Source organism: Pelecanus crispus, chromosome 5 (assembly GCF_030463565.1).
Source record: "Pelecanus crispus isolate bPelCri1 chromosome 5, bPelCri1.pri, whole genome shotgun sequence".
In the NCBI taxonomy this organism is placed as follows: domain Eukaryota; kingdom Metazoa; phylum Chordata; class Aves; order Pelecaniformes; family Pelecanidae; genus Pelecanus; species Pelecanus crispus.
Genome location: NC_134647.1, coordinates 14,190,441 through 14,204,099, shown reverse-complemented (window position 1 = coordinate 14,204,099; position 13,659 = coordinate 14,190,441). Strand labels below are relative to the sequence as shown.

At 39.4% G+C, this 13,659-nt stretch overlaps 1 protein-coding gene across 9 annotated transcripts in view; it reads right to left on the bottom strand.

Moving 5' to 3' along the window:
- Positions 1–13,659, bottom strand: part of CLASP1 (cytoplasmic linker associated protein 1) — a 167,608-nt gene that overhangs the window by 47,561 nt on the left and 106,388 nt on the right. For 5 of the 9 annotated variants that reach the window (XM_075710065.1, XM_075710063.1, XM_075710061.1 and 2 more), the window contains 3 exons: positions 7,310–7,413; positions 4,767–4,790; positions 3,589–3,833 (listed from right to left, as the gene is read on the bottom strand). In XM_075710065.1, coding sequence (XP_075566180.1) covers positions 3,589–3,833; positions 4,767–4,790; positions 7,310–7,413 — 373 coding nt within the window. Of the gene's footprint in view, positions 1–3,588; positions 3,834–4,766; positions 4,791–7,309; positions 7,414–10,463; positions 10,467–11,375; positions 11,439–13,659 lie in introns of all 9 variants that reach the window. The other 4 variants (XM_075710062.1, XM_075710058.1, XM_075710059.1 and 1 more) reach the window with 3 other exon arrangements.

The following is a 13,659-nucleotide window of genomic DNA, read 5'->3' as shown; positions in this document are numbered from 1 at the left end:
AAAAAGCAATACATATTAACAGCTGAAAGATCTGACCTTCTTTATTTAAATGTTACTTAAGTCATACTTCTGAAAACTATCTAGGCAAAGCCTTAACTGGCATTCCAGTTTAACTGCTGGGATCACCAACCTTATATTAAGAAATCTAATAAACATTTTTTAAAATCATAAGCCAGACACTTGTATTTTCTGCTGCTTCTATTTTCTCCTATATTCTGGATTGCAGAAGACAATTTGAAATGTGTACATTTGGGAGGTAGTTACTTTCTGCCTGCGTCAAGGTCACTGACTCACTGAAGCACAGGTCTTTTGCAGCCTAGGAATAGGTTTCTCAAGTCTCCCTTGTGTCAGGGAATTCAAATTTTCAAGTAAAATCAGAACATTCATGCTGTTTGCATATATACCGATCATAAATATTTTGGTCTAAATTCTCAGTTGCTTCAGTAAAATCAGTCTAGAATCACACGGTATTAACAGATACCAGAACTGACTCCAAAGTCTGAGAGCAGGCACATTGAGGAGACAAATACATGTAAATAGAAGACAGATTAACAAATGGGCAACTTAGTAAGTCAGAAGATAATTAAATCAAGGCACAAGCTGAGTTCCTATTAGTAAGAGATTTTTAGGTGCTCAGTAACACTCTTCTTATTCCAGGGGAAAAAAGAATGATGTATGGGCCCCTTTCATAAGATCCCAAGTCTCAGTCAAATGCAGAACTGTTTAGTGCCAAAGCTCTTATTTGCAATGTATTGAAAAATACAAGTCTTAGTTTTCCTGCAAGGCAAACGGCCAAAGAATGCAGAAGTTTTGCTTGTTTACTGTGCAAACAAAAACAGAACAAGACAGTTGGGTAACATTACCTGCATACTATGGATGCAATTAGGTATCTTTCACAATTACTATGCAATTAGAGCAACTAGTGAAACGCACATCAATTACTCGGAGAACAGCCATTCAGATCTTGACTACAGGTACCATCTTTACAGAAAGACATTAATCCTACAATCTACCAACATCATATCTCCCTCTCTCTTAAAACAAGCTTCAAAACACAGGCCAGAATATGCTAGTAGTCTGCAATTATTGTATGTTAGCTTGTTTATAAGTAACATAGGACTTTTTTTTTTTTCCCCCAAATAAACCTATGCATGAAAGGCTGATCAAATTTTAAAAGGGCACAAAACCAATGGTCTTAAGAGTTTGATGTAGAGGAAAAAGTCTTCATAACGACACCATGGCAAGCTGTCAGCTTCATTCAGGATGAGACCATGCAGTCTCAAAACACCTACTCTAGAACGCTCTCCTGACTTGACGCAGATTGCAGCTCTGAACAAACTCCTATTTATTACTCTAATGAATTTTCTTTCTGGACAAAGGTTACATGAAGACAGCAAGTATAAGCGTGTCTCCTTCTAAAAGCTCATGGACCTGGGGTAACAATGCAAATACTAAATTGAAACAGGCAATGGAAAAACATTTCCTTAAGGGACTTGTTGGCCTTGTTTTATTTAGAAGACCTTACGGGGAGCCCTTAGAGAACTAGACCACACAAAGCTGTATGAAACAAAGAGGACAGTAAGCACCATACCACTTTGCACGCACATCTTTCTGGATATGCAAATCCCAGCTAATACAGGATCAGCCATCTTTCAGTTCAGGGTACTAAAGAAACCCTAGCCACATCATTGCCCTTTATTAAACTTGTTATATCACAACAGAAGATATCAGGTTTAATTAGCAGACAGACTTGCCCGTTGGACTAATGACCTTGATGATGTTCTGCAAGATGCCGTGGGAACAAACAAGATGATAAAATCTAATCATTAGAACAGGCACCAGATCAACCCTGAACCAAGGAGGAAGCAGACCAAAAGCAAACCAAAAGGAAATACAATCTAGAGAAATAAAACCAGTATCAAATCTAAAAAATAACTCTGCAGGTGTGTAGTTTCTGGGACAGGTTTATAAACTATTCAGGATCAAAGCTAAGTAAATGCGGTAGCTTGAGGGACTAGTGACAGCAGTACAGTTCAAAAACTGCAACCAGCAGGATTGAAAATAATAGTTGAGTTCTACTGCCATTTCTGCTAAGAGCTACTGATCTGGATAAATAGCCCATCACGCAACCTTCTCAGCATTTCCTCCCTTAAACTATCCCCCAACAGCACTCAAAACCTTGGTTATAATCCTCACACACCTCTGTGTTAAAATCAAAGTCTCACTCAACTTTTTCATGCAAGTATATGAGGTACCAGAGTCTTTCCAGACAGTTTGTTAAAATAAAGAAAAAAAGACAGCATATATGTGGGAAGTATCCTTTAAAAGACTTGTAAATAGACCACATCAAAACGCATCTCTGATCCAGAGACTCTAACTACCCATATTAAAAAACTGCGGCACTTCCCACTTAAGGACTGCATCACATCATGTGAAGTGCTAGAATTTTTTTATGATGGCAAGAGAATAAGGCCTTTCCAGGCCTGCTCTCAGTACCTTTTCATTCAGCCTGTTAACATGAACCATCAAATATTTTCAGCCAGCGAAGGCCTTTTAAAAAGGAAACAATTGCGCAAATCCAAGTAGGTAGGCTATAAACCATACAACCACTTATAAACTTGGTTATAATTTAAGTACATAATATTCATAACAGGAAAATAAAATGTCGCAGCTATTTGTGAATGTTATCTTCAAAGGAGCCAAAAGATAAACAGCTTGTTTCCAAATACTTTCACCATAAACTAAGGGTGAAAAGCCTATGGCCTGAGAGCCAGTTGTCTTTTGTTAACATGACCTGTGGCTGTATGGAGTTTCCACACGACTATTGGGTAATTCTAGGATCTGTTTTAATGCCTGACATGCCAAAGGTGTTTGAAGGGTTTATTTGGCTTTCAATAAGGGAAAAAGGTCTGCCTCTCTTACCGTAAGCAAAGTTTCAGAGTTGCGACACCTACTTCATTGCCTTAAAAAACTTCCCTCTGCATTCTAAAGTACACCATTTATAGGAGACTCAGGTTTCTGATAGAAGATTTTTCAAGAGTTACAAATAACATCTGTAATTATACCTAACGCAGCCTTCATAAAGAGTCAAATCATACCCAATGTACTGAGAGCATCATCTGATCTTATCTTTGAAACACACACACCCTAAGTCATTTTAGAGTAAGCGCAGCGAGTGTTTGCTTCACCAGCTAAGTTGCTGATGAAAAAAAATACTGAAGGTTCAAACAGACTAACGTAAAAATGGTACCACCCTTAGAGTGCATTTACATTACCATCACTGTGGGAAATCTCACTGTGCTGCAACAAGCAGCTACCATTGGAGGCCTTCATGAGACAGAGGAAGGCTAAGAGAAGATAGCATGCTTATCCGAGTCTTTTCTACATTACTGCTACAAATTTAACACAAATGATACTGATGACATAGCAGAACTTTTTCCAAAACTAATTAAAGTCCCACGTTGTGGAGACAAAGCCTTCACAGCTGTGAAAGATACTATCTGTCTATATAAGGCAGGTACATATTATTGACTTCTGACTATAGCCATCTCTCATGAATGACTGACACTATAAAACTATCAAGGTCACCTCAGTGTCCGCTGGCTTTTCAGTAAGTTCTGAAGACCTATAAGCCCCTCTTTCCTTTCAGACCAATTGGAGCTGGCACAGTGGTTCAGGACCTCAGCCACATCTTCAGTCTGCCGCAGGTAGTGCGGAATGCCCCCGTTCCTGGAACCATAGGAGCGCTCCGAGCATGCGCTTGATGCATCACTGTTAGCATCGTCATCGGAGTACATCCCATAGGGCTCATATCTTCTTCTCACTGGCTTTTTCTAGAAAAGGGGAAACTCAGGCTTAGTAAGTTATATGTAGTTACATCAATACCAAAAGAAAAACAGTCTATCCGTAATCACTAAAAGGAAGACTAATGCTATTGTTATAGTGACATAAGTGTTTAAAGACGTCACCGAGCACTGCCTGCTTACCTCTCGCAGTACAGCAAGACAGATCCTATTGATCTCAATCAGACTATCCGAGCAGCTAAGGGGAGCAGGCAGGGCCTGCCTTCCCCAGCATGAAAGCAAGATACTTATGCCCAGTGAAATTAGCTACTGGCAATGAAATCATATGTTGTTTTATTGTCAATAATAGTCAGCTCCGCTCTTACAGATTCTAAGATGATACAACCTCTACTTCAAGAAAAAAAAAAAGGAAGAAAGAGCTGAAGGAATCTGTGCTGGCATGCACAGTCACTTTGCTATTGATAATGAAGTGACTCAAGAAATGCACTGGGATATAGGAGATGACAATTTCTCTGTTAGTTTGGGCTAGGATTTTTCCAGAGACTCTGAAGGGAGCCAAGTACTCAAACCCCCTCATTTCCGAAGCATGGCATCAGAGGACCTAATTCCCTTAGGTACATCTTTGACAACCTCGATATTAGAAGGGTATATTAGAATAATCATGGTAGAAAAACAAATTGCATACTCTACTGCAAAACAAATTCTTAAATGAACCTTAACAGAACAGGATTGATAAGACAATGTATCAGAAAAAGATCGCCTATATTTTAAAGTGTGTGCTACAGAATTCCTTCCAGTGTCCAGTCCTGCAGTTCTTGGACTTGTGAAGCCAGCAGAGTTTTGCTTCCACTAGGACTGCAGGATTGAAGCATAGAAATTAACTCAAGTGCAGTATCATGGGCGTTAGCAACAGGGCGGGGAAAGTTGGAAAGTAGAAATAAAAAGTCAAGAAAGCACTAGTACCTTGCTCCTGGAGTCTCCTAACAGCTGTAGGCAGGAAAATATTGAAGGGTGGGAAAAAGCATAGAGAATTATGTCAGAAGCTTATGTAGGGTTTGTTTTTGCAACAAAAACGTATAGCAAATGTGTCTTAGCAAATTAAAAAAAATACAGTTTATGCAAAATAAAAGTGGGTATAATAACGCCTGGCTTGATCTCCTGACTGCTGCACTACTCATACACCCTACTATGTCCATTAGGAAGCTTGGAAGTGAGATTATCTGTTAATAAGGTTTTTGATGACAGATCTGTATACGGCACCTCTTTGCTTACTTTTCAGAAACGCTGCTCTGGAAGATACCAGAGTTTTTGGTAGTGATTTATTTCCCCACACATTATCAGTAGCATTTGATTTTAGAGTCTTGGAAAGAAATTCTGATGTCAGGGAACCACTATCTACAGTACAGCACATTTAATCAACTTCACTTAACCAAGTTCTCTTTCAACCCGGAGTTCTTACACCACACTTTTTTGAAGCTTAGTTTCTTTTAAGACCCCCCCCGGCTGGTGCCCCCAGCTTCAAGGCCTTACTTAATGCCAAAATTTCCATCGCCCTTTGAGCTCTTCCCACAGATCTGAGCACTGATTCCTAGTATACACACTGTGGGATTAGGCCAAATCCAGCTCTGTAACAGAAGCAGTGGCTCCAACGGGAATTGTACACATGGAATAGAGGCCAAAAAATGACCGACTGTGTTTTGTTTAAACTGAGTATTTGGCTGAAGCCATCTTTGGAGAAGTTCTTTTCATTTCCTACTACAGGGAAGAGAATACTCATCCAAAAACAAGGCTACTGGGTAAAAGCTGGCACCACACTACTCTCTCTCAAAAAGAGCATGAACAGAGTTTGTAAATTGTCTGTTGTCAGAAGACAACCAAGAAAAAGAGCAAATTGGTGTGGTGGGAAAGAAGGGGACAAGATCACGTTGCATCCCCTAAAGTCATCCGAATTCAGATTGACAACATAGGCAGTAGCACTACTTAATCTCCAGCCACACTTACGGATTTCCCTTTTAAGCGTTCAATCCTTAGATTTTAGCATTCCAGTGTAATATTATTTAGTTTATAAAACTGGAATATTTAAAAGGGAACTCCAAAGTCTAGCTGAATATTAACTCACATCCAAAGACATCTCAGTGATCACAGTGATGTTTCAATTCACTGCTAACCTCTTCTCCCTCAAGAAACCTGTATTCAGCAACTGCTAACATTCGGGGATAGTTTGATTTCATTTACACAGACAAATCATCACCTATAATTATGGCCTGAACTGCTCCAGTGGCAAATTTGAGGTGCTGAGAGCAGAAACTGCCTCACAAGTTGTTGTATTTGATAATGAAAATACACACTAATGAATCAGACAACTAAATGCAACAGTGTCATCTATTATATACTGTCCTACCTCTATATTGTTCACAAGTACTTTTATTTTTAGGGAAAGGCAGATTTTTGTATAAGATGACATTTCTCTAGGAGTAGTCTAATAATCATCTAGAAATGGAGGTGACATGAGCTGGGTAATAATCAAATATAAAAAGGAAAATTATGTTAGCCATCCTTAGGAAAAGTCAACTTAGAAATGGAGAAAGGACACCTCTCAAATTCTGGGGACATGGTTCATTCTCAATAGAGAGAGATCTGAGATATCTGCCTCGGATACATCAGGAAATCCTCCCCTCAGCTCAGGTGTAGAGCTGGAGAAGAGCCAAGGTACACTGGTACCCAGGTAATGCTGTAGAGTAATTGCTTCTGCCTCTACAAATCCTCTCCCGGCCAAAACCCCAAGGTAAGTCCAAAGGCTTATCTTAACACTTGTTTTCTGAAAAGCAGAAGACACTTTCTGAATTCTACCTGAGAGATATTACAGTACAGTAAGATTATACAAGACAGTAACATTTCAAAAAGTGACAATAAATTTACTTGGAAACGCACTGAATATTTAGAAAGTATGAGAAGCACACTACACAAATACACTTCAACTTAACTGCGTGAGATGGTACCAATTACGAGCAAGCCAAGTTATGAGCTGATGTGAGTACCTAGCCAAGTGCAAATAACACAGGACAGGAACTTGTGAAATTCTCAGTTCTTATTGAAACCTGATCAGGAATCAACACTAACAGAGAACACTGTGTTTTTCTGACAAAACCTTCATGCAGGTAACAGGGCTAATGGAAATCCCCAACCCCGTGGGTGCCGAGCACCCCCGCAGTGCCGCGTTCATCCTTTGACAGCCCAGTGAAAGGCAAACAGCTGATTCAACCCACCCTGCAGCTCTAGCACCCAGTCACAGTGGTCTGTTTCATAACAGCAGAGAACTAACATGGAATAAGGAAATAAATATTGCTGCCAATACACCCAAACACAAAACAGCAAAAGGTAACTAACTCTACAGCATCAGACATTGGCACAATCAGAACAAAGCTATTTAGAAAGAGGAGAACGTACGTACAGGTAACTTTAAGCCACTTTCCGGTGTCGGAAGCATTTTGTATTTTTCCTCTTACCAGTGCATCAGCCACAGCAGCCTCCAGATCTGTGCTTGTGCTCAGGACTCGCATGGCATTCACAGAAGCAGGCATCCTGCCTGGCTGTCCGAGCCCAAACCGGTCTGCACAAAAGACAACATTGAAAGGGATTGTTAAATGAATTCACATTCACTTGGAATCCTAATCAGGTGCCCAAGCAGTTCTGCCCACAGGCTCTGGGAACTCACAGTGCTTTTCCATTAAACACTCTTTTATCCACAGCTCTAGAGAGTTTGCCATTAGAGTAAGAAATAAACTATTGTTTGTTGGGCCCCAGAGACAGTTTTGGATCCTCAGGGCAACTTTTAAATTTTTTGTTATTGTTGGGAAGCAGGGTATCTATTTTGTGTTTCTTTTTACACAGAAGTTGTTTCAAAGTTTTATTTTAATGGCAGAGGCAGACATGCCAGTCCCAATGTGGCACTCTCAGAGATCAAACGAAAGCTTCTCATCAACTTCAGAGAGACAGAATTGTGCCCGGTGTCAGAACATGTTAATACCTGAGCACTCATCCATCCTGCAGCTTTTGCTCAGGCAAGGATGTAAGACTGGCAGCACCAGATGAGCCTATGTCTCAAGGGTTGGTTAACCAGTAGAATATCCCCCTACACCCCACAGTATAAAAATAAGGTCTATTATTTGCTTGTGAAGTGACTCCAATTTTTGTTTTATTACTGTTCTTGAGAAGCAGTTTAAATGTCATTCAAAAGCTCTATATCTTTTTTTTTTTTTAAAATCACACAATACCATCTTTCTCCCTTTGAATTTGATGGCAAAACTCTCAGTGGCATCCAAAGCAACAGGATTGAGTCAAAAATACCATTTACAATCCTAAGGCTAATTAGTTTATCATTTGCCCAGTCTACCAAGAAAGTTACTGAAATTAGTTTCTTTGGACAAAGGCCAAATTCGGAAAGCCACGCTAGTAGGGATATGACAGAATCAGTGACTTAAGTATCACAGGCTAGGCTCTGGCAGCACAGTCCTTCTAGGTGGGGGTAAATCAGATACCACATTACTGGGATCCTGGCTCCAGTCTGTAGGCAGCAAGAGATTGGTTTTGGCATTCCAAGTTTTTGTTTCCACGTGGGCTTGTCTTTGCTGAAGGAGGACTGGAAATACCCTTCCTGGGACATACTTTACACCTCTGTCCCCTGCATACACATGTGCCACTAAGAGTTTTGCCAGCAAATTCAGTGTTTTGCAAATCAAGCTGTATGAACCTATTTAATAGACCTTCAGCCGATCCACATTGGAGGCAGTCATCAAGCAGCAAGAGGAAGGGATCAAGACACACAGGTCTTTTACTAGTTCATCTATATTTAATTTAATGAAGGAAAAATACTGTTTATCAAAACGTGTAACTATATAGTGGATTTCCACAAAACTGAGGTCAAACATGATATTCAGCAGCTTACTGTATTTTTTTTTTTTTGGAAGAACACTGCGCTTATCACAGCAACTTCATTGCTTTCTTCTTTAAAAACCTACTGTACTGAAATATCTTTCAAGGAATTAGCTCACGCTGACATGCATAATTTAAATCAGAGACTGAAGTTTGCCAGCCTACTGTCCTAATTCCAAAGCTTTCCCCAATTGTGTCAGAGATTAAGCTACTAAGGGAAATAGGGAAGATATTTTAAATCTGAAGTATTTTGAAGAAAAAAACCCACTCCTCTGAAGACTAGTATTTGTTTCAAATAGAAGTCTTATCTATCAAAATTTACCGTTTCTCAGAGTTACATACCCAGACAAGACATTTCTGATTTACAACAAAAGCACATTTTCTACAAAACACATTACAGGGGGGGGAGGAAAAAAAAAAAAAAAATACAAAATCAACAAACTTCTTAGAACTACTGCCAAAAAGTAATCAAATCATGACATTTCACAAAGAAATAAAAGTTGTATGTGTTATTACTATCCCCTTTTTTAATGCACTTGGGTTGAAGAATCATTTCAAATATTTAGCTGAAACAGTACTTTGTCCCTAAAACAGAAAGATCTGTACACTCTTAGCAGAAGCACAGAGAAGATGAGAATGCATTAGGTCTGATTCAAACTGAAGTCCCTACTACAGAGATATACAATACAAAGAGGTACAGAAGACAAGTGTTTTCCTAAGTGTAAATAATATCTGGTACAAAGGCTGTAAATGTTGAGACAAGTTCTGGACTCAGTTTTATATTTAAACCCAACTCAATGACATTACTCAAGTGTTACTGAGATCAGAATTTGGCTTTAACTTTTGAAATAACATAGCGTTAAAAAATACTATTTTTTTTTTTTTAGGTTAATTTAGTATTACATTAGAAAAGGGAAGATAGTTTGGTTTTTTTAAAATGAAGAACAGAATGACAAAGTAATTCAGTTGTAGATCAGTTTAGATACCCAGCATAAAGAAACAAAACAGAGCTTTTTTAACAAATTAAGTACAGTATGGCATGCTGGCTTTTATCTGTCTCCATGGCTATCAGGAATTTTCTGAAATACTTCTTTCAGTGATCTTTAAATTCGTAACACCCATGTTACTCTGGGCTTCTCCCCAGGACACTGTTGCCATACCCGAGTGCAGAAGTCAGACCTTGGGAGAGACCTGGGCATATCTCTAACGTGGGGCTGCAAAACCCCACTGGGTCCAGGAATAACCAGTATAGGCAAGGCCAATGTTACTGGGCAAGAAATAAGCTGAGTATGCTCTGGCCACATTCCCTTGTCTCCCTGGCTAGATTCATTATACTTGTTACAAACTTGGTGAAAACTCCCAAGCACCATTTTTGGGCCGATTTTGCCATTTTTCGGGACATTTTGGCCTTCTTTAGGACACGGGTAACCACATACAATTTGATTATGCTTTGTACCAAACCACAGGAGCCAAGCATGAAGTGACCACCGCAGAAAGCTGAATGCAAACAAAACTTAAATCTGTATTACAATTGCAGGGTTTTTTTTTTTTTAATCTTTTCAATTATTTTTGTTAAACACAAATTCAAATTGTTACTTTGAAAAATGCTAAAGAGTCAAATCAGCTTGCTTCATTTCTGCCAAGTAACCTGACAAGGGAAATGTTTTGAGACTTTTAGGTAAGTGACAGCCTTTTAAGTAGACTTAAGAGAAACAGAATATTTTTCACTCCCTACCTGAAAGGGGTTAATGAAATAACTTTATCACTAATTCCTTAAGCAATTTTAGCCTCCAAGCAAACACTGAAGGCCTCATTCATCTTTGACATCAATCTTTGTCCCCACAACTAAGTTTCTATTGACCCAAGGCTAGCAGCCCTCATTCATTTCTTTTTAGGATTCCCAGTGAAATATCCTGATTCCAAAGGGAGTTACAGGTTCTCTGCAACTGCAAATCCAGCACAGGGGTGGGGAAGAAGCCACTGGAGTCTGCAGATTTTTCTCATTATACATAAGCATTAATCTCCTGATGCAAAGCCCAGCGAAATTAAGGGAATCATTTTTTCAACAACTTCCACGTACTATGGACAAGGCCTTCAGAATTATATGAAGAATGGATCAGGACATGTTATCCTCCGAAGTTCATTTTGAAAGCACATCAGGTGCTTAATTCATGCTGCTCTCGTGTATTTTGGAGAGGATCCCGCAAACCACTTTCATTAACAGAGACAGGAGTCCAGAATATTTAGTAATAAACAGGATGAAACCCACTGGGATCTGGTCCTAGGCATTGGGAACTGCTACACCGCTAAAGAGAAAATATAAACCAAAATTGCAAGGACTCTGCATCAGTCAAGAGTACATGCTGTGCAACTGATCCAATTCACAGGAGAACTGAGAAAGCCCTGGATCACCCTTTGTTTAAACACTGCTCACAATGTTCCTAAAATACATAAAATTAAAAACATCTAATAAATTAAATTCAAAACAAAAAGCCACATTGAACAAAACAGAACAGAAAGCCCCACAGCAGTGAGAAGCACATGCCAAGTGCTGGCTGATGCACATGACGGCAAATGTTAAGATGGTGTAAAACAAGACTACGTATAAGAAGCGGATTCATGCAGTTAGCGCTTGTTCACCTGACTGCCCAACAGAATCAGCAGTGGAGAGAGCACTAGTGGACCTGGAATGACGTCGAGAAGCTGCAAGTAGAAGGAATGGCAACACCCACAGGATTAACACACATTTAACCAGAGACAGAAAATGCCACAATCCAAAGGGGATGCGTGTGACCGCTACCGGTAAAGGTGTTTCATAGTGACAGGGAAATGACGCTGTATATGAATGCATAACAGATACAGTGCAAGCCCCACAGCGACGCCTCCATCTGTAGCTTCCCCCCCCTCTCCCCCATGACCGTAAACACGATGCATGACAAAACTCATTTGTAATAGTCCCAAACCCAGTGCAGTTCAGCAAAAAAACCCAGTGCACATCAGTCACGTTCCAGACCCACAGATCTGGAAGACGGCCACATGAGAACATGGAGCACATAACTACAGAGCAGGGTTTAGATGTGTCTGATCTAAACCCCAAAGTAAAGCCATGATGAATGGTTAGGAATTGTGCTTGCAGGTGTTTTTCCACAACATTCTAGCCTATGCATAAAAAACCAACGTTAACAAAGAGAACGAGTAACCACAGAAGTAGAAAGAGTCATACAGGGAGGTCAGCCAACCACTGCATATAGGTGTTTGGGTTGGGCTGCTTTTCCACGTAAACACATGTACGCACATATCGTAGCTGTTGCTACTACCAAAAGTCTCTTGCTTTTAACAGATTTTGCATACATGTTTCTTGAATCTAAATACGTACACGCACAGGTATTCTGAATGTGCACATCATACACCTATCTAGAATTACACCACATGTACACAAATTGTTAATAGCAACGGAGCACACGCTATTGTGTGCAGAAGAGCTGAAGCCAAATATAGCTCCCACTTCAATTCCCAGTTGTCAGCAGCACATGAATCACAAAATGCCTTTGGAGAGGTTTTCAGTTCTTGGATTCAGCATAAAGGTGAGTTCTTTATGAAAGCAAATGGAAAGCTGGTGCAGCCATTTCCAAATTACAGAAATTTAGTTTTTCTAAAGAGGTTTTCCCTGTGTCTAGCAATGACATGCTCACCTAGCTCAAAGCAACTGACCCAAGAAACTGACTGCTCATTTGAGCAATTCATCACCACAGACTCACTGAAGGCCTTGTTGCTTTAACATCATTACTAGTACTGTCAAGAAACTGAAAAAATAAAGCAGAATCACCTTCTAATACAAACAGGCTTTGTCAATTATGCATATACGTGTGCAGTAGAAAAATTAAGTCTTCTGTTTAAGGCAAAGCATTCATAAACACAAATACAAATATAATAAAATAGGAAAGTGAGAAAAATAAAATCTAAGTTTTATCCTCATCTGTGAGAGCTTGATGAAAAGCTATACAGAATATGCAATGTGGTCTTTAACTACAGAGAACACATGCATTTATTCAAGAGAACAATCCCACTGACACTGTAACCCATGAACGGTTTGCAGGATCAGTGCAGGATCATGGACTGAACCTCACAATTAAGACTCTGAGTTCACAATTGCTTTCTCCCAAGCCATCCGCTGTGCCCCCGTGGACGTCACTGCAAGATCAAGGCCCATGAAGAAACAGGAATAACAAAAAGATAACCCAAAAAACCCAAACCAAACCAAAAAAAACCCCACATCTCTGAAAGGAGGCTGAGCGTAGAGTGACTCTTCACTGGTGTTTCCTAACTTAGGAAGCAAGACATTTGGCGCACAGACATGCACGCTTGCACAGCAGCCCCAAAACAAAGCAGAGCAATTTGTGAGGTCAGGATTGTCAGTGTTGACATTGGCCATAATACTGTTAAATGCAAGAATCCTGTCATTTAGCTAGCTTAAGTATAATTCACTACTATACAAGTTAATCTTTATGAGCAAAAATAGACCATGCACAGTAGGATATAATCTTAGCATTACTGTAAGATTAACTGGGTTCTAGAAATACTGTAATAGAATCATATTGTTTTGGCTTAAATTGACATGTATAAATCTTTCAGATGAATTACACAGTACATAATTAACAAGTTCATGAACATATTTGAGATTAAAGCATTTCAATGAAAACACAAGAAAAAAAGACATTAGGATAACAACTGTATTGGGTGACTATTACATTGATACTTCCTCCCCGCATTACCTTAATGATTTAATAAACAATGTATTTCTAGAAATGCATTAGTCTTCAGGTAATTAAATATCATAAGCTAAAATGAAATGACCCTCTGCCCACAATAAAGTTTGTAAGTGTAATAGACATCTGTAACTGAAATTTTCTAGTCAGTGTGTGAG